The 26442-nt window shown below is 37.4% G+C and overlaps 1 protein-coding gene across 2 annotated transcripts in view; it reads right to left on the bottom strand.

Moving 5' to 3' along the window:
• Utx (Utx histone demethylase) overlaps positions 1–26442 on the bottom strand; it is a 292973-nt gene that overhangs the window by 175630 nt on the left and 90901 nt on the right. For both annotated transcript variants that reach the window (XM_067097009.1, XM_067097010.1), the window contains exon 3: positions 8991–9102. In XM_067097009.1, coding sequence (XP_066953110.1) covers positions 8991–9102 — 112 coding nt within the window. The remainder of the gene's footprint in view (positions 1–8990; positions 9103–26442) is intronic.

Here is a 26442-nt window from a genome sequence, read left to right as displayed (position 1 = left end):
AGTTAGGCATTAATAAGGATAGCAGGAAAACAAACCTTGACTGGCGCCGACATCTTTTGACCTAGCAAACAAAGAGTCTGCAAAAACCCGGTTTTGACCCTGGCATACAAGTCCATACTTTGGTGGTGACCGTGCCATACGTGGCAATGTTTTGATCTGGAACCGTGACTCAGGTGTCAATATTCTGTCTGACCCTGACGTGCAAGCAATATACTGTCACCACAACACCCCTGTTAATGATAATCTTGTAAGGCTCTTGGTATAAAATGCAATGATCAAGTTATCGGGATTATGACATCTTGAATCATGGCTAATTAGTATCGCTAACATACGAATCCATGATAATTTTGTTGGGACCCTGACATAAGATTCGACGATTCAATGATAGTTTGGTTTTTACTCTTATTAAAGAAAGGTCAATGATAAACTGGTACTGACCCCGACATATGCTCCAATGATATTCTGATTATGACTCTTGATATACTAGTACAACTTGGTAATAATTAGGTTTTGTGTTGACCAACTTTTTCAAGTGGAAACTGTCGACCGAACTAGTAATTTTATTTTGATTAAACGGTGAGAAACGCCTGTCATATACCAGTCGTGCAAATGAAAGACATTTTCAGTGACTGACAAAATATATCAAGTTACACTTTAGGACAAATTAATAGGGCTTTTGTCAATATCTTCAGACTTACATAAAAAAAAGGAATTCTGCGAGTGTAAAATGATTGCTGCCATTTAAGGGTTTCCATTAATAATTAGTATGTCACATGAAATGAAACTAAAATTATCCACAACTTTATAAAAGACAGAAAATCAAAAAACCATACGACAACTTTCCAAACGCGTGGGAACAAAAAAAAAGTTAAATAAAAATAAAATACGGGGAAGGAGAGGGAAGAAAGCGTACAACAATAACCTAAAGGCGTTAGAGAAGTGAAATAATGACAAAAAGGAGAAAGTAAAAATTAAACAACACAGGGAAACAATGACAAAACAGACTAAAACAATGAGAGGGACAACAAAACAATAATGTAGTAAAAAACTTGAGTAGAAGAATTGAAAAACTAATTGCAAACGGAAGTACAGTGAGGAATATAATTGTAAAATCTGGAATAAAAGAAGTATTAGGGTTACTTACAACAGGTAGATACAATAAAAACATTACAATAGTAGAAAACTGCAGGAATGAAAGAAATGCAAAAACTAATGAAATCAGGACGGAGAAGGAAGGAAAACCAACACAACTGAAAAACTGAAGAAATAAAATAAATAAGAAAATCAATAACAATAAGGAAGTGAGGGAAGAAAAAACAAACACAATGGTGCAAAAACTGAAGGGAAGAAATACAAGAAATGGAAAATATTATTTATGGCAGGGAAGAAAGGGGAGACGAAATCCATAAAATGGGAAAATAAATAAAGGAATAAAGGAAAAAAAAATAATTATACCAGGGTAGAGGGGAAAGAAAACCATTCAAATGATAAAAGATTGCAAGAATAAGAAAAATGCTATTTTATTCTAATACAGAGGATGCTAAAGATCAACACAATTGTCGAAAACTGAAGAATTAAAGCAATGCAAAATTAATAACAGTAGGAAGGATAAAAAAAAATACAATTGTAAAGTTTGGAGGAACAAAAGAAAGGCATGAATAAATCAAATTAGGGAGGACAGGGAATAAATATCAACACAATGCTAAAAAGCAGAAGGAATAAGAGAATTAGAAAAGAAAATACAATGATAATAAAGAAGTAACGAATCAAAGGAATGCAAAAATTGGTTATAAAAGCAAGAAGGGAAGAAAATACAATGTTAAAAAATAGAAGGAATAACAGGAACATAAAAACTAATTAGCTGAGAGTAGGGGAAGAAATATAATACAATTGTAAAAACTGACGGAATGAAAGAAACTAGAAAAAACTAATAATAATAATAATAATAATAATAATAATAATAATAATAATAATAATAATAATGTGAAGGAGAATGAAGAAGAAAAAATATTACAATGTAGTAACTTTAGAGTAAAAATGCAAAAATCAATTATAATAGGGAGGAGAGGAAAGAACAATGCAACTGAAGGAATAACGGAAGTGGTAATAATAATAATAATAATAATAATAATAATAATAATAATAATAATAATAATAATCCACACTACCAATATAGGCCTAACAGAAACAAATAATCTGGCATACGGAGGAGCAAGACTAGTAGCAGAACTCATGGGGATACAAACACCAACACCACCATCACAACCAACCCAACAGAAACCCAAACAGCAACCGCCTTGGAAAACAAACCTTGGCGATGAGATCTCAAGTCAACTGAAAGAAATGGCAGAAAAGAGGCTAAGAAGCAAGAAAACATGAGAGGAACTAAATGAGAAATACGAAGTACAGGAGAAGGGACTAAACAACACAACAGAAGATATAAAACAGGGGCTTAAAGCCAACTAAAGAAAATGCCCAACTGGAAAGTCCCAGGTCCCGATGAAGTCATAGATACTGGCTCATATACTTCCAAGGCCCTACACCCACGAATAGCAGAATAGCTCCAGCACTGTATCACAAACCACCATGCGCCCAAATGGATGACCACAGGGTGAGCATCATTAGTACAGAAAGACAAGAACAAGGGAAATGTAGCAAGTAACTACAGGCCTATCATCTGCCTACCAATAACGTGTGGAAGTTACTAAAAGGTATCATCAGTGAAAGGCCATACAACTACCTAGAGGATACAAACACCATCCCCCACCAACAGAAAGGCTCCAGAAGGAAGTGTAGGGGCACCAGAGACCAGCTCCTGATAGATAAAATGGCAATGAAGAATAGTAATAGTAATAGAAGGAGAACCAACCTAAGCATGGCATGGATTGACTACAAGAAAGCCTTTGACATGATACCGCACCTATGGCTAATAAAATGTCTGAAAATATATGGAGCTGAGGAAAACCATCAGCTTCCTGAAAAATATAATGCACAACTGGAATACAGTACGGTACTTACAAGCTCTTGGATAAGACTAGCAGAGGTTAACATCAGGAGAGGGCTCTTTCAAGGCGACTCACTGTCCCCACTACTCTTCGTAGTAGCCATGATTCTCATGATAAAACTACTGCAGAAGATGGATGCTGGGTATCAGCTCAAGAAAGGAGGCAACAGACTTAACCATCTGACGTTCAAGGACGACACCAAGCTGTATGGTGAGAGCATCAAGGAAATAGATACCCTAATCCAGACTGTAAGGATTGTATTTGGGGTCATCAGGATGGAGTTTGGAATAGAAAAATGCGCCTTGGTCAACATACAAAAAGGCAAAGTAACAAGGACTGAAGGGGTAAAGCTACCAGACGGGAATAGCATCAAACACATAGATGAGACAGGATACAAATACCTGGGAGTTATAGAAGGATAGGATACAAAACACCAAGAGATGAAGGACACGATCAGGAAAGAATATATGCAGAGGCAAGGCGATACTCAAGTCAAAACTCAACGTCGGAAACATGACGAAAGCCATAAACACATGGGTAGTACCAGTAATTACATAAAGCGCAGTAGTAGTGGAGTGGACGAAGGCTGAACTCCGTAGCATAGACCAGAAAACTAGGAAACATGACAATACACAAAGCACTACACCCAGAGGCAAATACAGACAGATTGTACATAACACGAAAGGAAGGGGGAGAGGGCTACTACGCATAGAAGACTGCGTCAACATCGAGAGCAGAGCACTGGGGCAATATCTGAAAGCCAGTGAAGACGATTGGCTACGGAGTGCATGGGAAGAAGGACTGATAAAAGTAGATGAAGACCCAGAAATATACAGAGACAGGAGAATGAAAAACAGAACAGAGGAATGGCACAACAAACCAATGCACAGACAGTACATGAGACAGACTAAAGAACTGGCCAGCGATGAAACACGGCAATGGCTACAGAAGGGAGAACTCAAGAAGGAAACGGAAGGAATGCTAACAGCGGCACACGATCAGGCCCTAAGAACCAGATATGTTCAAAGAACAATAGATGGAAATAAAATCTAACCCATATGAAGGAAGACGATACCATAAACCACATAGCAAGCGAATGTCCGGCGCTTGCACAGAACCAGCACAATAAAAAGGCATGATTCAGTAGCAAAAGCCCACCACTGGAGCCTGTGCAAGAAACACCAGCTAGCTTGCAGTAATAAGCGGTAAGAACACCAACCCGAGGGAGTGATAGAAAACGATCTGGCAAAGATCCTCTGGGAATATGGTATCAGAACAGATATGGTGATACATGCCAATAGACCAGACGTGACGTTAATTGACAAAATCAAGAAAGTATCACTCATTGATGTCGCAAGACCATGGGACACCAGAGTACATGAGAAAGAAAGAGAAAAAATTGATAAGTATCAAGAACCGAAAATAGAAATAAGAAGGATATGGGATATGCCACTGGAAACTGTACCCATAATCATAGGAACACTAGGCGCGATCCCAAGATCCCTGAAAAAGGAATCTGGAAAAACTAGATGCCGAAGTAGCTCCAGGACTCCTGCAGAAGAATGTGTTACTAGAAACAGCGCACATATTGAGAAAAGTGATGGACTCCTAAGGGGGCAGGATGCAACCCGGAACCCCATACTATAAAAACCACCCAGAAAATACTAAAGTAATATAGATGAAAAGATCAATTATAGTGAGGAGGAGAAGGTAATTAATAATTCATCGGTAAAACACGCTGAAGGAATAAAAGCAATTGAAGAAAAAAAGAAATAAAGGAGGGCAGGGGAGGGAGGGAGGGGAAGGAGGGGTGTTGAATTCAGCAAGTTCAATGAGCGCCTTCCAAGAGAGGAAGCGGAAGGAGCCAACGCCTGTTTCAAACCTACCCACCCACCCATCCACCTAATCCCCAAACCTCCCAACATCTACCACCCCCTCCTCTATCCCTACACCCCTAAAACAAGAGGCCGTGAGAGAGAGAGAGAGAGAGAGAGAGAGAGAGAGAGAGAAATCTTCATCAGGGATATCTGAGACACACGTGTAAAACAGTTGGTCCTTTTATTCACAGTACTACCACCAACACTGATAAGCTCCCATTTTTGTTCTGACCGAAAGTCATCCATGTTGTATAGCGGAAACCTAAAATATGAATGTAAAATCAAGAACAAAAACGAACAATAACAAAAGTAAAAATCTTATTATTACTCAGCAAGAGCTAGCAATCATAAGCTTGCGCAGGTGTGCAAAGAAAAATGCATTCACCAGTAAAGCAACAGATATAAATAAATAAAGATAATCAAATCAAATAGACTCTTGCGTAAGGAAAACTTAGATACACTGCATAAGTGACTGCAGGTCCCAACCAGCGTATTAGCTCCTATGGATAACCTTAAGAACAAAAGCAACAAGGCAGGTCAAAGCATAAAATTGGTCGTTGAATGCCATTCCATTCACCAAGTAACCCGAACTACAATCGAGCCTACCTTCTTGTGACAACGCTCACTTTGGGAGCAAAGATCCCAGCCACCTGTATATCGAATGTACTGTACATTATTTGAACAAGAAACTGGCAACATAAAAAGGAGACAGATGAATTTGTGAAAGAAATGAAACAAGTGAGAACAAGAAAGGGGAGGGGAACGGGAGGAAAAGAGAGAGGGGGAAAGGGGGGTCAGTGGGAATGAGAAAAATGACAAAAATGACAAGGAGGAGAGGAGGAGAGAGAGAGAGAGAGAGAGAGAGAGAGAGAGAGAGAGAGAGAGAGAGAGAGAGAGAGAAATAAATGATAAAGAGCAGGAAAAGAAAGACGAAGAGAAATAACAAAGTGGAACAGTACGATAAGGATGAGCATAAAGAGGAATAATACGAACCTGAGAAGAGAGGGACAAATGGGAAGAAATAAAGGACAATACGACAAGGAAGCGAAAGGGGAAAAGAAATATTACGATAAGGACGCGAAAGAGTAAAGGATACAATGTGAAAACGATGTGGAAGACGAGGAGGAGGAGGTGGAGGAAGAAAAGGAAACCCACGAGAAGGGCGCAGAAGCGGCAACAACATTCTCAGTCTGCAAACACCTGGCCTGACTCCTTGAGCGAACGACACTCCGTTCCATCCGACAATTGATCCATAAAGCATGAAATGACTACAGTTCAGTTCAGGATGGATATCCCTCACAACCATGAATCAAAGGAGAGCATTCAAAAGGGACTATTTACATAGTTCTCAACAGAAGCATACCTCACTGTTATACTGGCGAGGTGGATTCCTGGGTGCCACCTCTCTCTTGCGTCATAAACACACGCACACACACACAAAATATATATATATATATATATATATATATATATATATATATATATATATATATATATATATGTGTGTGTGTGTGTGTGTGTGTGTGTGTGTGTGTATTTATATACATATATAATATACACACACACACAAACACACTGCACAGTCCGGTGGTTCATTGGTTACCAACTTACCCCACCAGTAAAAGACCCAAGCTCGTTCCCATGTAATAGTAAGGACTTCTTGTTCGTTTCTCGAAAAATCCAGTGAACCTCTCTTGAACTTAGTAATGAATAAAGTCAGTCGAATGTTGTGGACATGGGTATAGGGCTATGAACAATACGAGTTACTATACTTTCATACTTCATCAACTAATTGCAGAATGCACCACGTAAGCAAAAACCTTCCTATCATTAGGCGATGGATGCAACAGCAAATAAACGACTGATGTACAAGTCCACCAGAGAGAGAGAGAGAGAGACTGTACAAGTCCACCAGAGAGAGAGAGAGAGAGAGAGAGAGAGAGAGAGAGAGAGAGAGAGAGAGAGAGAGAGAGAGAGAGGTTAAAAATTCGGGTTGCACAGACATCAATGCAACATTAACATGGCCCTTCATAAAAGATTTTAAGAAATGCTGTAAAATACCACAAGTAACCTGATAAGTCCGCTGCAGGGAATACTAAGCATTATATACTAAAATGTACTCCAGATAATAGATTTGATTTAAAAGTATCATGACGGGATAAAAGTTTGGTGGGGACATAAAATGCAAGACTAATATCATGTCACCGTCTGCTGCTATCATCAAGGGTATGGTCCCGTGGTGCAGAAATGCTCTGCGGTACAGAGGGATGACCGATGCTCCGGCAAACGTTTAGCGAAACAAAGATGTTAGTGATAGTTACTCTACGGTTAAAATATCATGTGGCGAATTAGATGATGTTATAAAACGCCGAAGGAGACCGAGGGGGTTAGAAGCAGTACTGACCATAATTATTCAGCCAAGGTAATGAGATACAGAGTTAACTTAAGGCTTTTCGCTGACGGTACAGAACATAAACTAATATTATGCAGTCTATTATCAGTTGCATCAGTGCCTTCAAAGTCGTGCTCCCACGGTCTGGGGCTTCCAACTATCCCGATGTCCACAAGAGCACAGCTGACATTATCTTGTCTTGAAGGTGGTCAGGAGGACTTGTCCAGGCTATATCCATCTTCCTTTCACTACTGGGTTTGAATTTAGCGAGAGACTAAAAAAAAAAAAAACAAACATTGATCAAGCAGAATAAGAAATGAAATTCAAAAAGACTAAAACTGCAAATAAAAATAAGTTATACTCCGATCTGTATTGATAAACGGACATGAGTCATAGCATAACATAGATTTTGTCGATTTCAGAATAAAGCTTTACGAAGTATACTGGGAGTCAGAAATGATCCCATCAGTGAAATTACAGAAGCTCCATATACAAGAGAAAAAGAAGGAAATCCAGAAATTTGTGCGATCACGGATGATTGTAAGAAATGGATAGAAATGAAACAGTTAAAGTTAAATAAGATTTGTTGTTTAATTACAGGAAAAAAAAAAAGAGATAATCCTAGGGGTCTGAGCGACGTTTCCAGCCATAGTATCTCAGTTCCTATAATTAACGCGTCGAATTCAGCACAAGATTTGGAAGTGATACTAGACATTAATATCTGTCCAATGAAAACACGGGCATATTTAAGAGAAGATTTTAAAACATTCTATTTCGTGACTGCAACACCAGCGAAAACAGGATGAGCGATACAGAATAAACTTACAGCTGGCAACAAGTTAACCAAGACAAGGCATACAAAATATACAAGTGCGAGCACATACTGTACCTAATCTTGGTAGACTTTCCACCCTTAAGCTGGCACCAAGGACTTCAGAGAGAGAGAGAGAGAGAGAGAGAGAGAGAGAGAGAGAGAGAGAGAGAGAGAGAGAGAGAGGCGTGGCCAATACATCACAGGAAACTTTTTACATTTGAAGGTTAGTTTTCAAATACGACGAAAAGTTACCAAGCATTAATGGCTATGAGCAACCATTGCTGGTCTAACTTCAAGAAAGCTACAGACTTTGTTTTTATATATATATATATATATATATATATATATATATATATATATATATATATATATATATATATATATATATATCGGTTACAAGAATCTGAAATACTCTAATAGATGTTCTTGTATTCCATCACTGGCAACAGTTAATAGAAGATTCAGCAAAACATTTCATGAAAAAGAGATTTTTTTAAATAACAAAACTGTAGGCAGACATCATTACATAACACGCCAAGTGTTATGACAAGCGGTAAGGACGCTCATACACAACAAGGAAAGTTGAGTCTCAGCATCAGGAGAGGCAACGCCTTGAAAATAATGTCACCGTGAATGTGTTCAACAGAAAAGAAATCTGCATGAGCATCGCGCACCGATTATAGACCTTATCCTCCTCCTAGGCACCTCCCATTTCCAGGGAAACAACTTCTTACGGGGAAAAATCACGTCTGTGTATTATTAAATATAATGCCTACCACTATACACTTCCAAATACTTCTTTTTTCTGCACGTCTGGGCTTCGCAAGAACGTGCGGTTGCCATCCCCGTCGGCCTGCTGGTAAAATGCTACGTCTGTCAACGACTCAAAGTCTGGTACTCACCACTGAAAGGCGTTGAAATGGAAATAGACGAGTCCCTGCCCGTAGAGGAAGGTGGCATCCTTCCAGTAGTCGTTGGGGCGCAGATTGTAGTACTTCTGGTACGCTGACATGGCTGCCGAAAAAGAGAAGAGAAAAGACGTTAGTCTTACTAGAAATAGCCACATACCTGCACTTTATATTAACAAAGTTAATGCAAGGTCAAAAATAACACGGCACATACGGCATCAATATACCTAGTATAAATAGCAAATGAACAGGGGTTAAAACGTTAATCGTTATACCAGAATTGTAAAAACACGGCATCACATTTTCCATCTCACAATTCGAAACATATTCGTGGGATCACTTTTCCCCGTGAAACCAAAACAAAACCCTCGAATCATTCCGTAACTATAAGAATGCAAACACTTCAGGAGGCTCAGCCTTACTTCAACAATGACAGGAAGGTGTCAGTAACTCCTGTCAAAATTTTGAGTGGGATGTCTCCTTTTAAGAGATCATATATACTGCACAGTAGATAAGGAAAAATTAATCATTCGATGTTTTCCAACAGAATTAAACAAACTGAGAATCAATTTGCGAGTGGTAACATCAGCGAGGCCAAAATGTCATTCATTAAATATCCTAATGAATAACAAATGACAAAATTTAATGCTAATAAACAAATTGAAAAATCTTCAGTAACCGATGGTCTAAAAATACCCGAAAGCAACACGCATGAATGCAGTAATAAGGTAAGATCACGAACCAATAACTGAGAGACTAAATTTATTTATATAAATTTATAAAACGAACCAGAGACAACGTTATTCAATATTTAAAGGTCACTGAACCACCGTAAAGAGACGTATCAAGAGTTCAAATTTTTCCAGCAGGCTAACACATCATGAATAGAGCTGGAAAATGATTCAGCAAGGCGAAAAGACTACATTTCAAAATAACCGCAAATAATAACTAATTTAATAACCAAGATCTCTAGTAATGAGCAAAAATTCGCAAATGGCACCACGAAAACTTTAACCAAAGCTCACCTACGTGAACAAATATTATAGATTTTCGACCAAACGGAATGTACAATCACGAATCGAAGACGTGAACCCTCGTAATAAACATGAAATTTAGACTTTTTTTTTTTTTTTTTTTTACGAGACAGCGAAGAGGGCCAATAGGTCTCATTCAAAATTTTTAAATTTCAAGGGTCTTTTTAATAAAGGGAGGGAGGGAGGGGGGAGGGACCCCCCCAAAAAAAAAACCCTGGCTCATAAATTTGCAGGCCTTGAGGGTTCTGTTGGAAAAGGGAAGAATGGGTGGGAGGGGGGTACCCTTAAATCAAAACTCTGCTGGTTTAAGGACATGCTTCTCATTACTTTAAAAAGACACGAACTCCTGTAGTCATCATGACGTTAAGATCACATTTTGATGGGAGTGGACTGAGGGGAGGAGAGGGGTAGGGGTGGGGGATGTAGGAAGGGGTTCATGACCGTCGCCCTTCACTAACCACAAAGGGTTTATGAGGTCGCGAGAGGTTACAGTAAAAGACACGCCAAACACTTATGGCTCCTTCATGAACCTGCTCACAAGTTCATCGCTCACTTCCTCTAATGTGCAAGTAGCGAGTTTATTCCTACATGTGTATATTCCTTAACAATTCTAAAACCACGAAGGCTATTATCCATTTCAAGAAAACTGTAGTAGTAAAATATTATAGCAACAACAGCAACGACTGGCGCAACAGCCATCATTTCAACTCAAAACACTCCATTCAGTCCGAAATCACTTCCGGCCAAATGTAACGACCTAGACCAGAATAGTAATGATTAAGGCACTCCCAAAGCATGTTTTCAAGGCCCATTGGCTTAACGACTAGACGCTGTTTTAGAAATAAAACTGCTTCCAACAAAAGTTCAAAAGTTACTGTATCTAAAAAAAAATGTCCAAAAGTTACATTACCTCTACCCTTTATGGAAAACATATTCTACGATGATGATGATTATGAAGGCCAATATAATAATAATAATAATAATAATAATAATAATAATAATAATAATAATACTGGTAAAAAATTCCATAATTGTATTGTTTTGCAAAACAGACACGAAAGTGAGGCTTTCAACCCTCAAATTTAAAAAACAATAAATTAATAACACAATGCACGCCAAGAAATCTCTGCAAGAGATTTAAAGTTCGTCAAGAGGTTAAGCGAACAGAGTACAGCCAGATATCTATTATTTATTACGGCTAAGGATGAAAGGGATCAGAAGCAAACAGAATGCAAATGGACCCACGTGAATTATTTCTTAACGACTTAAGGCAGCGAGTTTTATTTCCTTCTGCCAGAGCTAAGCATGCTATAAAAGAATGACATCTGCGGAAAATTAACAGTAGAAAACCCACAACTAATACTGAGATAATGACATGTTTTGATACTAATAATCAGCTAATGCGGCTTACTCACTCATCCAAAATGTCATCCAAGAATCAGGAAGGAAATTTTTAAACGTTCCATGCGTAATCGTTTCGTCGTCCATAAATTTAACATGAAAATAACTTTGAATCACACTCTTGAGGTCTTAAAAGTCCTCATTGGTAAATTATACACGAAAACGCTTTCTTAAAAAAGGTTCCACACGATTCATTAATTTTCGCCACCCTGCTTATGAAAACGTGCCAGACAAACGTTCGAGCCGTGTTCGTTTCTTCATCCATAAATTACAAGAAATCGTATTCGTTTTGGCAGAAAGGGAAAGGGCGAACATACTCATCCTCCCCCTGTTATCAGGAGCAACTATCCGGAACGATCATCAACCACCCAATAATTTCATAGAAAACTGAACATAGGAGTATTCTTACCAGATCTCTCTCTCTCTCTCTCTCTCTCTCTCTCTCTCTCTCTCTCTCTCTCTCTCTCTCTCTTCCGATATGAATTTAAGACTAAGATGTGAGTACACAAGGAGAGGCCATCGTATTTCTCAGCCTGCCTATGTACTCTTGGTTGCTTACCGAATACAGCACAACGATATTCAAAACTTCAGTACGAACAAACGGAGATGCCACAAACAAAAACACAAAAGCAAAGAAAAGTAGAGATGTCCAAGAAGTCGTAATAAAAAGCAGGACCTTGAAGAATTATCTCAAATGCATGTACTTGATAGCTTTGTGCATAATTTTTCCTTTTTTTTGTTTTTTTGTTTTTTACATTTATGATGCTAAGCATCCCAGAGGCATAGGGCCTCGGGGAATTCTCGCCGCAAGCGTCTGTCCCGCACCATCGCCCTCTGGTCATCCAACATTCCCTTCCTATTTCACTGTTCTTTGCTTTCATCTCTATTTCCCTACAAGAAGGGGTGAAGTGCTGTGCAGTTGTCTTCGTAAAATAAAAAATCGGCTGTGAGGCAAAGTCAATTTTTCACCCCATACCGGATTCATCACTGAGTCAACAAAAGAATGAACATAATAAAGGCTGCCATCGTTCTTTTCTTCTTGAGCTAAACTTACTGGTGATTCATTAGAAATTTACCCTACATAATATCAAACAAGAGTTGAAACTTCATACCTAAGCTAGTCAAAAACAAGAAATCTAGAAAAGATATGGCAGGGACTAGACATCAAGTCTAAACACATGGGGTTTATTTCATCACAGACGACACTTTTAAAAAAGAATTACGGTAACAGAAGTAAAGAATAGACATCCGTAAGTACATAAAAGGTGCTAGTATATTATAATCAAAATAAAAAAGAAATAGGCAGACTTGAAACAATATAGCCAGTATTTGCAGTCCTACACCGGACGACTATCAATTATGAATACAAAACTGTCAACTTAATAAAATATAGAAGGAGATAACTCAGCTACGAAGGAAATTTCGTGCACCAGATTTCTGGAGGACAAACATTTAATTATCTGAATCATACATTCACTCAAAAGGATGAGCTAGATAGCAATGACTTAAATGAACACTTCCCATTCTCTCTCTCTCTCTCTCTCTCTCTCTCTCTCTCTCTCTCTCTCTCTCTCTCTCCAAAATACAGAACTCGGTCGATCAGCTGTGCAATGTCAAAAATAATGAAGAAAGAACAACAGACCCCCATAAGTGTGATGCACAACTTCCTGTCAGCAATCGTCGGAAGGTCAATGCATTTCTGACTGAAAGTACTCGATCACCCATCAGGCCTTGACACCCAAGGCTTCGAACATTTATTTTCTATTGAGAGAGAGAGAGAGAGAGGGGGGGGGAGGTGGGCACATATTTACCAACAAATCATTATCATGAGGAGCAAAATGATGGACGGTGAGCTAGTCATCCCGCCGCCACTACTGACAGGGTGCGATACGAACGATGTGACTTTAACCAGACACAGCATTTCCAATTTTACACTTCATCTAAAAATTCTCTTTAAAATTCTCAAATAAGAGAGAGAGAGAGAGAGAGAGAGAGAGAGAGAGAGAGAGAGAGAGAGAGAGAGAGAGAGAGAATGATGAGCAAAAATAGCGAGGTATCGTTTCCAATGACAATCAGAGGAGAAAGCTTTCTACGCCAGGTATTGGAAATGATAATAAGGTAGTGTGGCTATATTATTGGAATGATAACTTGGGGCCAGAGACAGGGTTTCGGAGGTTAAAGGGGAAGGGAGACCGTCCAATACATCTTTCACTATGTTTATCCAAGATATTTCGCAGGAGGATATGAATAAAAATTTCAGAATCTAAAGAGCAATTTGTATATCATTATAAAACACAAGCAAACGACGATGTAGATAAACATGTCTGCCCAACGTACAAATACAGTTAGAAAATGTCAATAAAGAGAAGACAGTAAACGTTAAATATTACTAGTAAATCAACACATTCGTATCTCACTATCTTACTTCATGCCCATTTGTTATCTTATTGAAAATTAGCTGCTACGTCTGACCTTTAAGGTGAAGCATTATTTGTTTGTCTTACTGCAAAATCTATAATTACTTTTTAACCTGAAGCGAAAAAAATATACATACTAATGTGCACTAAAAAAGTGAAATTATACATAAAATTAACGCTCTGTAGGAAAATCTTCTAAAAATACGGAGAGAGAGAGAGAGAGAGAGAGAGAGAGAGAGAGAGAGAGAGAGAGAGAGAGAGAGAGAGAGAGAGAGTTCTTAGCAGTTTACGTAAACTGAAATATCTTTATATGAAGGATATGATTTGCATGTAATCAGATAAAACCATAGTAAATTGTTAAAACTGAAATGAACTGCCTGGATTTGGACAAATGATTAAGTTAGAATATGGCAGTAAGGTGAAACGCTTCTTTAAGAAGTAAATGGCTAAGCATAACTTCATAAAGCATTAAACTATCACCAATTTTATAACACGTTCACGAGAACGATGACTGCTATACGTTATAATAACAAGTAAAACGTGCAGAAGTTTCTTCGGCGCAATCGAGTTTTCTGTACAGCCGCTACAGCGCATAATCAAGGCCACCGAAAATAGATCTATCTTTCGGTGGTCTCGGTATAATGCTGTATGAGCCGAGGCCCATGAAACTTTAACACGGCCCGGTGGTGGCATATCCTATATCGTTGCCAGAAGCACGATCATGGCTAACTTTAACATAAAATTAAATAAAATCTAAACTACTGAAGCTAGAGGACTGCAATTTGGTATGTTTGAAGATTGAAGGGTGGATGATCAACATACCAATTTGCAGCTCTCTAGCCTCAGTAGTTTTTAAGATCGAAGGGCGGAAAGAAAAAGTGCGGACAGAATAAAGTGCGGACGGACATACAAAGCCGGCACAATAGTTTTCTTTTACAGAAAGATTAATAATAATAATAGAAAGCTAATAATAATAATAATAATAATAATAATAATAATAATAATATCAGAGGCAAGAAGTGGACTGTAAATTGAGTAGCAGCTACCTACAAATTCTAAATATATAAAAATCTCATTTCTTGCTAATATTCTCACTTATTTCCATATTTTTTAGTTGAATTTCCAGGAAAAGCCCAATATTTTTTAAAATTCTTATTTGCAATGTAAACATCTGGTATGACAATCCACTAACTAATACACTCCAATGGATGTCCAACCTTTTCTTATACATCTGACAAACATACTTACAGAGACCTATTTATGAAGAGAAAATCATTATCATTTTTTTTTACAAACAAACAATAAGATGTCCTTTTAAAATGGATACTATGAAAATAGGGGTGAGCATAAACAATCTAAAAAAGAAATGGCATAATCAAGGCTTTCACAGATTATAAATGTGAACAATATGAGAGCCAAAAAAGCACAGTGGGAAAATAAGACGGATGATTTCGAGCGGTGCATTGAAGTCTCCCACTCCTGCACCAAAATATATATATCGAGAGGAAAAAGAGGGTTGGGATTTTATCTACCTTGATGGAGACTTCTGGAATTCAAACCACATCCCTCTCAATAAATACAGCAACATCCAGTAACACAAACACACTTATAGCGAGACTAAATACATTTTGGAGTACTGAATACAAAAACAGGACATTTTGCAATCAAGAAAACACTGGATACTTACTAAAACTTTTTTGTTTTCTGTAAAAGAAAATTATTGTGCCGGCTTTGTCTGTCCGTCCGCACTTTTCCTGTCCGCCCTCAGATCTTAAAAACTACTGAAGCTAGAGGGCTGCAAATTGATATGTTGATCATCCACACTCCAATCATCAAACATACCAAATTGCAGCCCTATAACCTCAGTAATTTTTTTTTATTTATTTAAGGTTATTAAAGTTACCCATAATCGTCCTTCTGGCAACGATATATCATAGGTCATCACCGGGCCTTGGTTAAAGTTTCATGGGCCTCAGCCCAAACAGCATTATACCGAGACCACCGAAAGACAGATTTATTTTCGGTGGCCTTTATTATACGCTAGAGCGGCTGTAAAGAAAACTCGAATGCGCCGAAGACACTTCGGCGCATTTTTTACTTGATTCTGTTGTTTTGAACAGTTGATGGAAGCATCAAATTTGGCACCTGAATCTCCAGAATCACACCAGTGGTATATTTACAATATTCCCAACCTGAGAATGTGCTACAGCTGTTTCACGCGGGTGCTCTGCAGTCTAGGGATGGCATTTCACATGGGCATTCTATCCTCTAACAAAAATCGGCAAGCAAGAAATTCAAAACATTTTCACCCCATAAGAATGAGTACGCATTATGGGAAATAACCCACATAAATAAATATATAAAAATTAGATCCTAGGCTTCGTAGTAACAAGCGTATTCAAAAAATGTGAAAAAATTGTGTGTATATGTATGTGTGTGTGTATATGTATATATATATATATATATATATATATATATATATATATATATATATATATAATATATCAATATTATATATATATATATATATATATATATATATATAATTGTAATAGCCAAAACACCCTCTCAACTTTCGAATTGTCGCTATTACAGTTACATATGTATCTGGTAAGAAGTGACCAGTGGATTCTACACACACACACACACACACACACACACAAACACACACAACACATATATATACTGTATATATTCACTATAGCTAGGGAATAACTTACGCCCAAGAGGAATTATGACTGGTAAGTGCTTCGTTACCAGTGGGACTCGAACTGCTGCAAGCCTGTGGTTAAGCCACTGTACATTGCTGTTACTAAAGCAGGCAGCATCTCGAATCACACTGGCAATGAAGCACTTACATACTAGTCAATTATAATTCCCAAGGAAAATATATATATATATATATATATATATATATATATATATATATATATATATATATATATATATATATATATATAAACTCAACCGCTGGTTCGTGCACATACTAAATAATGACAGTTGAAATGATCACGAAATAAAATCTAAATACTTGCAAGTTCATTCCTTTAGTGCGTTCATAAACCAAACCCTGTTTGAAGGGTGAAGCTGTCTGATCCCTACTTAACCCAAAATATCGATCTTTCTCCCACCAATCCACCCTTTACCAAGCAATGATACCTATCAATTTTTTCCTATCCGTTCTTTTTCTTCCTATACTTTTTTTTTTAAACCCCGCTCAATCCTCCAGAGGACAACTCACGGGTCAAGAGAAAGTGCCGGCAGGAAACCCTTCGGGGGGCGTGAACAGTACAAGAGGGTCAGGTAGAAATGCAACCACTGCATAATGATTTCCACGTACCAGAAATGCGCGCACACATATTTATATATATATATATATATATATATATATATATATATATATATATATATATATATATATATATATATATATATATATATATATATATATATATAAAATATATATATAAATATATATATATATATATATATATATATATATATATATATATATATAAAATTTATATTTATATTCATATATGTTTTTATATATAGAAAGACAGAAAGATATAAAATAGATAGATATATATGACGTATGGGGGTAATTAAATCCATGTGCAAGAAAAATAGATAATAACAAGGAATAAAGACGGCACGTATTCTGTGAATGCAAACCCTTGAGAGAGAGAGAGAGAGAGAGAGAGAGAGAGAGAGAGAGAGAGAGAGAGAGAGAGAGAGAGAGAGATTAAAATGAAAATACCAACTATATGCAGTTCATCAATCCAATTCAATGAACATTTCTAAAGCAGCAACAACATCTAAGAGGAAATACTGGAAACTCCACACAGAGCGCAAAAGAAATGGATAAACGCGAGACTTCAGCCAATGACTGGCAAATTTCACGGATGGAATGAAACGGGAAACGGAAAGTCATTTCTGCCCGGACAATAGTGGAAATGAGGAGGAGAAAGGCATTTATATCGATTTAAAAGCATCAATAGCATTCGAAAAGTAAGATCAGTGAGTTCGTGCAGTTATTATTAACAATATACAAATTAAGAAAACATTATTATCGTGTCTAAATTCTGGGGTACTATTATTCATTCTACATGGGTTTTATTACATCATTATGTAATTATTCGTAACACGAATAATTACTTAACGATGTAATGAAAAACAAGCCTACAAAAGAATGATCACAATTATATGGTAAGAAATAACACAGAAAAATAAAACTGATCGAATTACCAACTGCATAAATCAGATCATATGACAACTTATACTGGTCTAATGATTAAACTTAACAAATAAGCGACCAAGTTAACAGGAAGGCTCAATAACCTAAGTTATAAAAACACGTTTCTGAAAACGTTTGGCGTAAAAATAAAAAAGGACTGCAAAAACACACATAACACAAACAATAATAGTAAAAATATTTACTCTTATTACACTGGGCCATGTTAGCTGACTGCAAATATACAACCACCCTCCTTCATATTAGGGAGAAGTACACTGTTCCACATCTACACTAAACATAATGAAACATTTACAAAACATAATTCAATGAACGTCCAACTTTTAGCCACATATTCCCCAACATGATCGCACACCATCATATAAAATAAATATAACCAACAACACCAAATGCGTATGTTAAAATTTAATATTTTCAAAACAGACTTAAACTGACGCAGGATTAGATGTTCGTCCTTAAGGTGATATTTCATTCCTATTTCAAAAGGCGAATCTCAAACTTATATTATGAAAATTTATCTATTCTCATCCTTTACGGGTCAAACGTGAACGTGCACCAAATTCTCTCTCTCTCTCTCTCTCTCTCTCTCTCTCTCTCTCTCTCTCTCTCTCTCTCACACACACATACACACAAATTAATGTAGAAGGTTAGCTTATGAACATACCCAAACAAAATGCAAATTTTCAACAGCTCGTGCAAATAAAGTAACCCAAATTGAAGATTTCACAAAGGCCTCGTTGCCATTTCTTCTACAGATCATTAATAATAAAATCAAGAGGAACGTGTCCAATCCAAAATGACATAAATGACAGGAAAGTCAGATTTTAAATCCAAGCCAGGAAGGGTCAAACACGAATTTATTGTGCCAACACCTCAAGAACCATCCACTTTTTGGAACATTTTATTTCTTTGATCCCCCCGAAAGCCATCAACTGTTTCAGAAAAACGAATTCTTTCTTTATGTTGTTACACACATGCCTATATCAGTATAAACGGGAACTCTATACATACATACACACACATATATATACATATATAACTGAATCACGAAGATATGGAACGTGATAAATGTATAAATACAGGCAAATGCCACAGACTACTGGAATCGAAAGGCGTAGCAACCACCCGCTGTTTCACTTTTTTCCTTCGTGGCATTTGCTTTATTTATTTATAATATATATATATATATATATATATATATATATATATATATATATATATATATATATATATATATATATATATACATATATATTATATATATATATATATATATATATATATATATATATATAATGTATATATATATATATATATATATATATATATATATATATATATATATATATATATATATTTTTTTTTAAGACTTAGTGCTTGTTTTGTGTATGGAACTGTTTCCTTGTGGGTGTACTCCTCTTCCGGTGGTGCTTGGTTTTTTTTTTTTTATAGTTTACGTCTGTTGCTTTCGTCGGCAGACGTTAGTCAAGTTTGGGCAGCCATCGAGTCACGGTCTAGACAGCATAGCAGCATGGACTTGTTTAGTAGCAGGTAGTTGTTACCTGTTGTCTTCTAAAGTTTTTGATTATGGGAACTTCAGCCAAGTTAGCGAGGATGGGCTGGTGGCTCAACCTTAGTCGACATTGGAGAGGGAGCATTCCTCTGAGACAGCAGTGTGGCTGTTGCATCGACTCTGTCGTGATCATCTGTTTTGCGGAGGTGTTCCTGTTTGCTGCCCACACGGTAGTTTCGATGATTTCACGGCAGTAGTTTGATGGTCGTCCTCGGTAACCTTTGATGCTGGTCATGACATCCCAAGGTGGATGTTATGTTTTTGTACTGTACAAAGATTGTGATTATTATATTGGTATTATTTGGTACTTACGTTTATGATTATTAATGACTCTATATTTGCTGCTTTATTGGTTTTTCAGATATTTGTATATTGCTATGGTTAACTGGTTATACCGTGGATTGTCTGATATTATTTAATGTTTATTTAAAGTAACTTTAATTTTGCTACATCTATGGTATTTTTTTTTTGACTGACTCATGGATTATGTATGATGTGATATGATTTATATATTACATTTTACAAAACCTGACTCATTTGTAAATATGTACATATCTTAATGATAATAAACTAGTATTAAGGTTATTTTGCTGGCTTTGTTGTTCCCCTTTCCCTGTGGTTGTCTCGGCTTCTGCCAGTCTTTCCAGTCCACTTCTCTGTAATTGATGATGGAACCTGATGAACCGAAGTTTGGTTCATAACAATATATAATATATGGATATATATATATATATATATATATATATATATATATATATATATATATATAATATAATATAATTTATATATGACTGAAATATTTTGCTAAACTAGAATTCCATGAAATATAAGGAGTCCATCAAAATGCCAAAAAGTAAAAAATAAATGCTATATCTCTCCTCAGGACCAAAGTGTATCTCTCTTCAGGCAAAGTAGTGATGAGTAAAAGTGACAGAAAAGCGGTATTGATACCAGAAGGTCCACAGGTCAGCCGTTACGTCACTCCAGTTGACAATTTCTCTTTAATCTTCTTAATAATAACAGCGATATGAAGATGAAGGGTATAAGGGATTGCAAATAAGCACATTATTATTATTATTATTATTATTATTATTATTATTATTATTATTATTATTATTAAAGTAGAATAAAATACTAGGTCCAGGCCTGAGGCCAAGCGCTAGGACCCAATAGATCATTCGGTACAATGATGATTGAATTAAAATGAAATTAAAAACTGCATTTAGGCACATCCTCTCATACTGAAACACATACATACAACAAATACATTTATTCAGACTTTCTTACAGACATACTAAAAAGATATACTAAAATTCAGAACACAAATTAAGCAACATTTCAAAATTTTGCGTTATTTTAAATTTAACAAATGTGCTTTTATTATTTACTTACTTTTATAATGCGTTGGGAATAACATTTGGAAAACCTTAGCAATTACTAAATGACTTACAACTTAAGAGTGACGTAAACAAAACTGATAAGCAAATTAGCTATAGGGATCTGATTAATTCAGTGAAACTCCTGATAATGTGCAATGCCGATTACGTATCTGAAGTCCATACTTAAATTTGGAACGAAAACAAAATGTATGATAACGTCCTTTCTAGAATATTCATCTCTAAAAACTATCATCAGGTAATTTCCGATTCTTGCCTTCTACACTATGATCATGTCCTTGCTAATTCATCTGTTCAATTTATGATTACCTCCTCCCTACTTCACCCTTCTCAATCTCCTTTAAACAGTTAACGAATTAATAATGGCAGACACAATGCCAGGAAAGATGAGCAATCAGACCACCCAAGATGCTCGATAGATGCTTCCAACCACACCAGCAAACTTCATCCCGCTTCCAGCAACAACCCACCCTGAACCTTCCCCCCCCCCAAAAAAAAAAAATCACAGAATCAACTCTCATTCACTGACAACGACAACAAAACCAAACAAAAAAATTTCTTATTCTCGCATCTCCCACTGCGCAACTCCACGGACTCGCAAAATACACTTGCCCCCAAGCATCCCTCCCTCATATATCCCCCCTTCCTCTGCAAGATAACCCCCCCTTCATTCTTTCCACGAAAACACAATGACCCTTCCACAGGTCCAAATGCAGGCTTTCCCGGGCTACATTCGGGATCCTACACTGTATGTCTTCATGAGGAAGAGAGCTGAGAGAGGTAAAGAGATGAATAAAAAGACAAAGGAGAAAAATAATTGAAGGAAGACATAAATGAAACGAAAAAAACAAGAGAAGAGGAGAGGCAAGCACACATGAGCTAACAGGAGAGAAAAGAGAAAAAAGGAAGGAAGCGAGGAGAGAAAATGGAAGAAGTGAGAATAAGAGAAAAGAGCAAAGAAAAAGGCGGTAAATATAATATAGCAGAGGACTAAGGTATGCCATTATTACTGGACTGAGCTGGCCTTGTGGCATCACGGGCCCTTGCTCCCTGTGCATCCCCGAGTGAGTTAAGGTTTCCCAACATTACGTTTTAAGAGCATCATATCTCATGGGGACCTCCTCCTCCCCCTCCTCCTCATCCTCCTCTTCTTCTTCTTCTTCTTCTTCTTCTTCTCCAGAGGCTGGAAGGAAACCCCTTCTCCTCTTGTCTCACCTTATTCCCTTCGAAAAACAACTTTCCCCCGTCCTTCCCAAAGCTTTACACACAAGACAGGTTCTCTCTCTCTCTCTCTCTCTCTCTCTCTCTCTCTCTCTCTCTCTCTCTCTCTCTCTCAGAAAACTCCAGACTCGCCGTTTATTTTTTTCTTCTCCAAGCATCTTTACCAACATAAATAACACAAGAATCACAGATTTATTCGCAAGGTTTTCATTCTAACAACGTTTTGATTATTGGAGTATTTAAATAAAGTGAAGAGTCCAAGGCGGTCATAAGTGCCGTATTTAAATTTGGTCACAACAATTAAATTTGTAAGTGTTGATACATCAACCTATCTGTGTGCGTGAGAGAGAGAGAGAGAGAGAGAGAGAGAGAGAGAGAGAGAGAGAGAGAGAGAGAGAGAGAGAATCAGAAAGTACAGCAGAATAAAGAGAGTTCCAAATTTTAGGAGCGGATGTGCGCACAGGTTTTTTTATACCTGAAAACACTTCGCCGTTGGAATTTATCACAAGAAAAAAAGAATACATCAGAACTTCATACACTGCTTGAGAAACTGGCTGACCCTCTACCTTCCATTTGAAGCAATAAATTTCAAACTTTTGGTTAACAACTCGGGGCAGTATGCAATTGTACATGAACGAATGAGAATACTGCGTTAACATCCATATTTGGCAAAATGTAATTAGCTCTCTGCTGACAGAGAGAGAGAGAGAGAGAGAGAGAGAGAGAGAGAGAGAGAGAGAGAGAGAGAGAGAGAGAGAGAGAGAGAGAGAGAGATAAAAAATCTAGAAAATGAGGTGGACAAGTAACAGAAAGATAACGAAGAGGAAGAGTGAGGAGAAAAGAAGGGAATCCAGAATGCAGAGCGGGTCAGCTGTCGACTGCTACACAAGGCCAAGCGGGGTCATCGCGTCCAGTTACAGCGGCGGTCTCAAGGGCTACCGGGTTACTAAGTTGAGAGAGAGAGAGAGAGAGAGATTCGCCATGTTATATACGCTCGCACATCTTGTGGATGACTCAAAGGCAAGACCCTTCCCAAACGGACGCCCTTCAACCACTCCAGCAGCTCTCCCGTTCTATGAGGAGAACTGTCGGAAAAGAAGAGAAAACAACGGAGAGACTACATTGCCTTCGCGCCCGCAAGCGCTCATGAAAGCCACGACAAAAATCTGAAGAGAGAAAACATTTACTGTGAGAATGCATGCGCCTGCCCGCACATTCAATTGGGCGAGCGTATGCATTTCCTGTTAGTCAGAGGATAACATCCTGTAGTCTAACCTTCCTCCCGTTAAGATCGCCATGACCGCAAGGTTATCACGTCCATCACATGACGCTCCTGCCACCCTTGACCATTTCTTATCGCCAGCTTGGGAGCGCGCGAGCGACTACAAATATGTGTATCGAGTCCCTTAGGTATGTATTACTCATGATACCAATTCTTCATGTAGTCTGGCTTCAAAAACAAACGTGATACGTGTTTTGAAAAGATTCATAACTAAACCTCGTCTTTATACATACATATATGCATACATGCATAGCCTACATACAACTCACAGATTGGCCAACAAATAACACAATGCAGCGGACAATCTCTAACCAGACACCATAGAGTTGCAGGATCATCGGGCACAACAGCAGGAAGAGGGCGGCTGTTTGTCAATCTTTACAAGGCAGGCAAGTGCAAGGCACTGGAGGCCAGGCAGTCAACTACACGTCTGGCAAGAATTATCACCTACAACATGATAAAGACAATTTAAACCCTGCAGTTTTCATCGGTACTGGCCCTCCATAGAAGCGACTACGAAGATATTTATCACCCTCTTATGCAGAGGGAAAGACGGCGATTACCGTTCTTACGGAAATTTACTGAGCTGAAGCGCGAAAAACAAACTCTACAATGGATGGTTGCCTCCTCTCGACCAGTCAGAAGCATGTCACTGCCAAAAAGCCTCCTCTCGACCAGTCAGAAGCATGTCACTGCCAAAAACAGTGTGACGACAGTTGCATGATGTAACAATGAGAAATATCCTGCAAAGAGGGAGACGACTCCTCACACGCAAAAATCAAAATAGGAAAAAAAGTACGCAATGGACTTGTCCACCTTCCTGTTCCAGGCACCGAAAAAAATGAAGTTGAAAGATCCCAATTCTTGTCCCACAAGTCCTCCTTCATTCCTTCCCTTCCCACTTGCATGACTTTTTTTTCACTATCATTCTTTCATTCGTTTGACAGATGAGGACGCCAAGCGATTTAGTGACACATTTATCAGCGCAAATCGCCATGAAACTCGTCACCGAAGCCAGAAATTCAGATTTTGTTAAAGTAATTCATCTCTAACCATGGACAATCTCTATAAACTGTGTCCATTTAAAGTAGCAGAATTTGACGCCAATTCGAACCGGGCGATCATTTTTCACGGAAGAGTATTAAGTTGCGCGGCGTCAATTGCTAACATACGGACCGAGCTATTTTTAATGTTATTCAGTTGTCATGACTCCTACGCCTACGTATGTCTACTGCATTTAATAAGTAAAATTAAAATTAAAATTACGGTGAATAGAACAGACGTTTTAGTACACACCTAAAGTATCAACATATAATACCATTTGTTTAAAGAACGTTACGTTAACCAATTAAGTTGAATAGCTGTTACTTATCATTGTGAATACACACCGAATTATATAACACATGAAAAACACAACATCAATGATAAAGGGTAATCACATACAAACAAACCTCAAACCACGTGCACCCACGAATAAAATCATCTAAAATGACCCACGACGCATACCTTCCAAGACTTGCATGAATAACTACACCTAAATTAATAGCGGTTACTAAACAAAGGGGGGAGGGGGAAGGGAATAGAGTTAAAAAAAAAACTAGTCCGTTATCATACTTGTTTATTGTACCATGACGTAATCTTATTACCCGTGACTCACCCAAGCAAGAGCAGGAACGCGACCCAAGATTGTTCCCACTAACTATGAATCTGCGTAAAATAATAATAATAATAATAATAATAATAATAATAATAATAATAATAACAATAATAACTGCTAAAATTGTAACAAGAATGTAATTCGGTCAATTTATCATAGAACCAATCGTTACAACAATCTAAATTATCAATTACGCTTTGGAAATAATACTGTTTTTTTAATAATAATTACCGTTAATTCTTACGAAAAATATTGCTGAAGAGTCTATGCAGTAAAACATATTCCATAAAAAACCATATGCCATCATCGACAGCACATGAAACTGATCCACTAAATTTTAAGAAAAATTACTAAACAGGGAAATTCATTTAGGCTGCCCCACAAATTTCTGTGCAGACAAGAGGATAAAAATGCCGATTACTAAACTATATCAAAAGGAAGCACTTGACAAAACTAATTACAAGAAATAAGAGCGAATAGTCATTTCAGTATACAAAGAAGGATTAACCAGACGTCACTCTCAATCTTCCTTTAACGAACGCTGGTGAAGTGAAACAAGTTATTGACGCCAAGGACTAGACACATAAAAAAATCATAGTTTAGATATTCGCAGATACGGGAAATTTAATGCAGTTGCTGTACAAATATCCCAAATATGAAATAATAATAGAAATACACTACTGACAAAAACATATGGTCAATGACAGTAAAACAGCAGCAACCGACCATGAAACGTTAAAATATATGTTAACAAATTCATGTTAACTTCAACTGCATGTTACAAATACGCATCCACTCCCTTCTCCACGACGAAATGTCCTCCTCCTCCTCCTCCTCCTCCTCCTCTTCTTCATCGTGGCGTTTTCCTGTTATATGCACTCAAGCAGAAAGAGCTCTCCGCTTCTAATCACCTTCCCATGTGACACATTTCACCTTGGCCGACAAGGAAATCTTTGTCTTGGGACCTCTACACCCCTGCAATCCTTCCCCCACCTCCCAACTTTTCTTTTCTATCTCATGCACACAAACGCAAAAGCTCTCTCTCTCTCTCTCACATACACAAATAAAAACAAGTAAATTCAACTACATTCTCAATTTAAATGTTATTTGGATGCCTCGAGCTAAGCTCTCTCTCTCTCTCTCTCTCTCTCTCTCTCTCTCTCTCTGAGTGATAAATGTAATCACATGACAACCGTATCAGTGACAAAC

This window comes from Macrobrachium rosenbergii, chromosome 53 (genome assembly GCF_040412425.1).
Source record: "Macrobrachium rosenbergii isolate ZJJX-2024 chromosome 53, ASM4041242v1, whole genome shotgun sequence".
NCBI classification, from domain to species: domain Eukaryota; kingdom Metazoa; phylum Arthropoda; class Malacostraca; order Decapoda; family Palaemonidae; genus Macrobrachium; species Macrobrachium rosenbergii.
The sequence above is the reverse complement of the archived record's forward strand: the minus strand, read 5'-3'. Positions and strand labels throughout refer to the sequence as shown.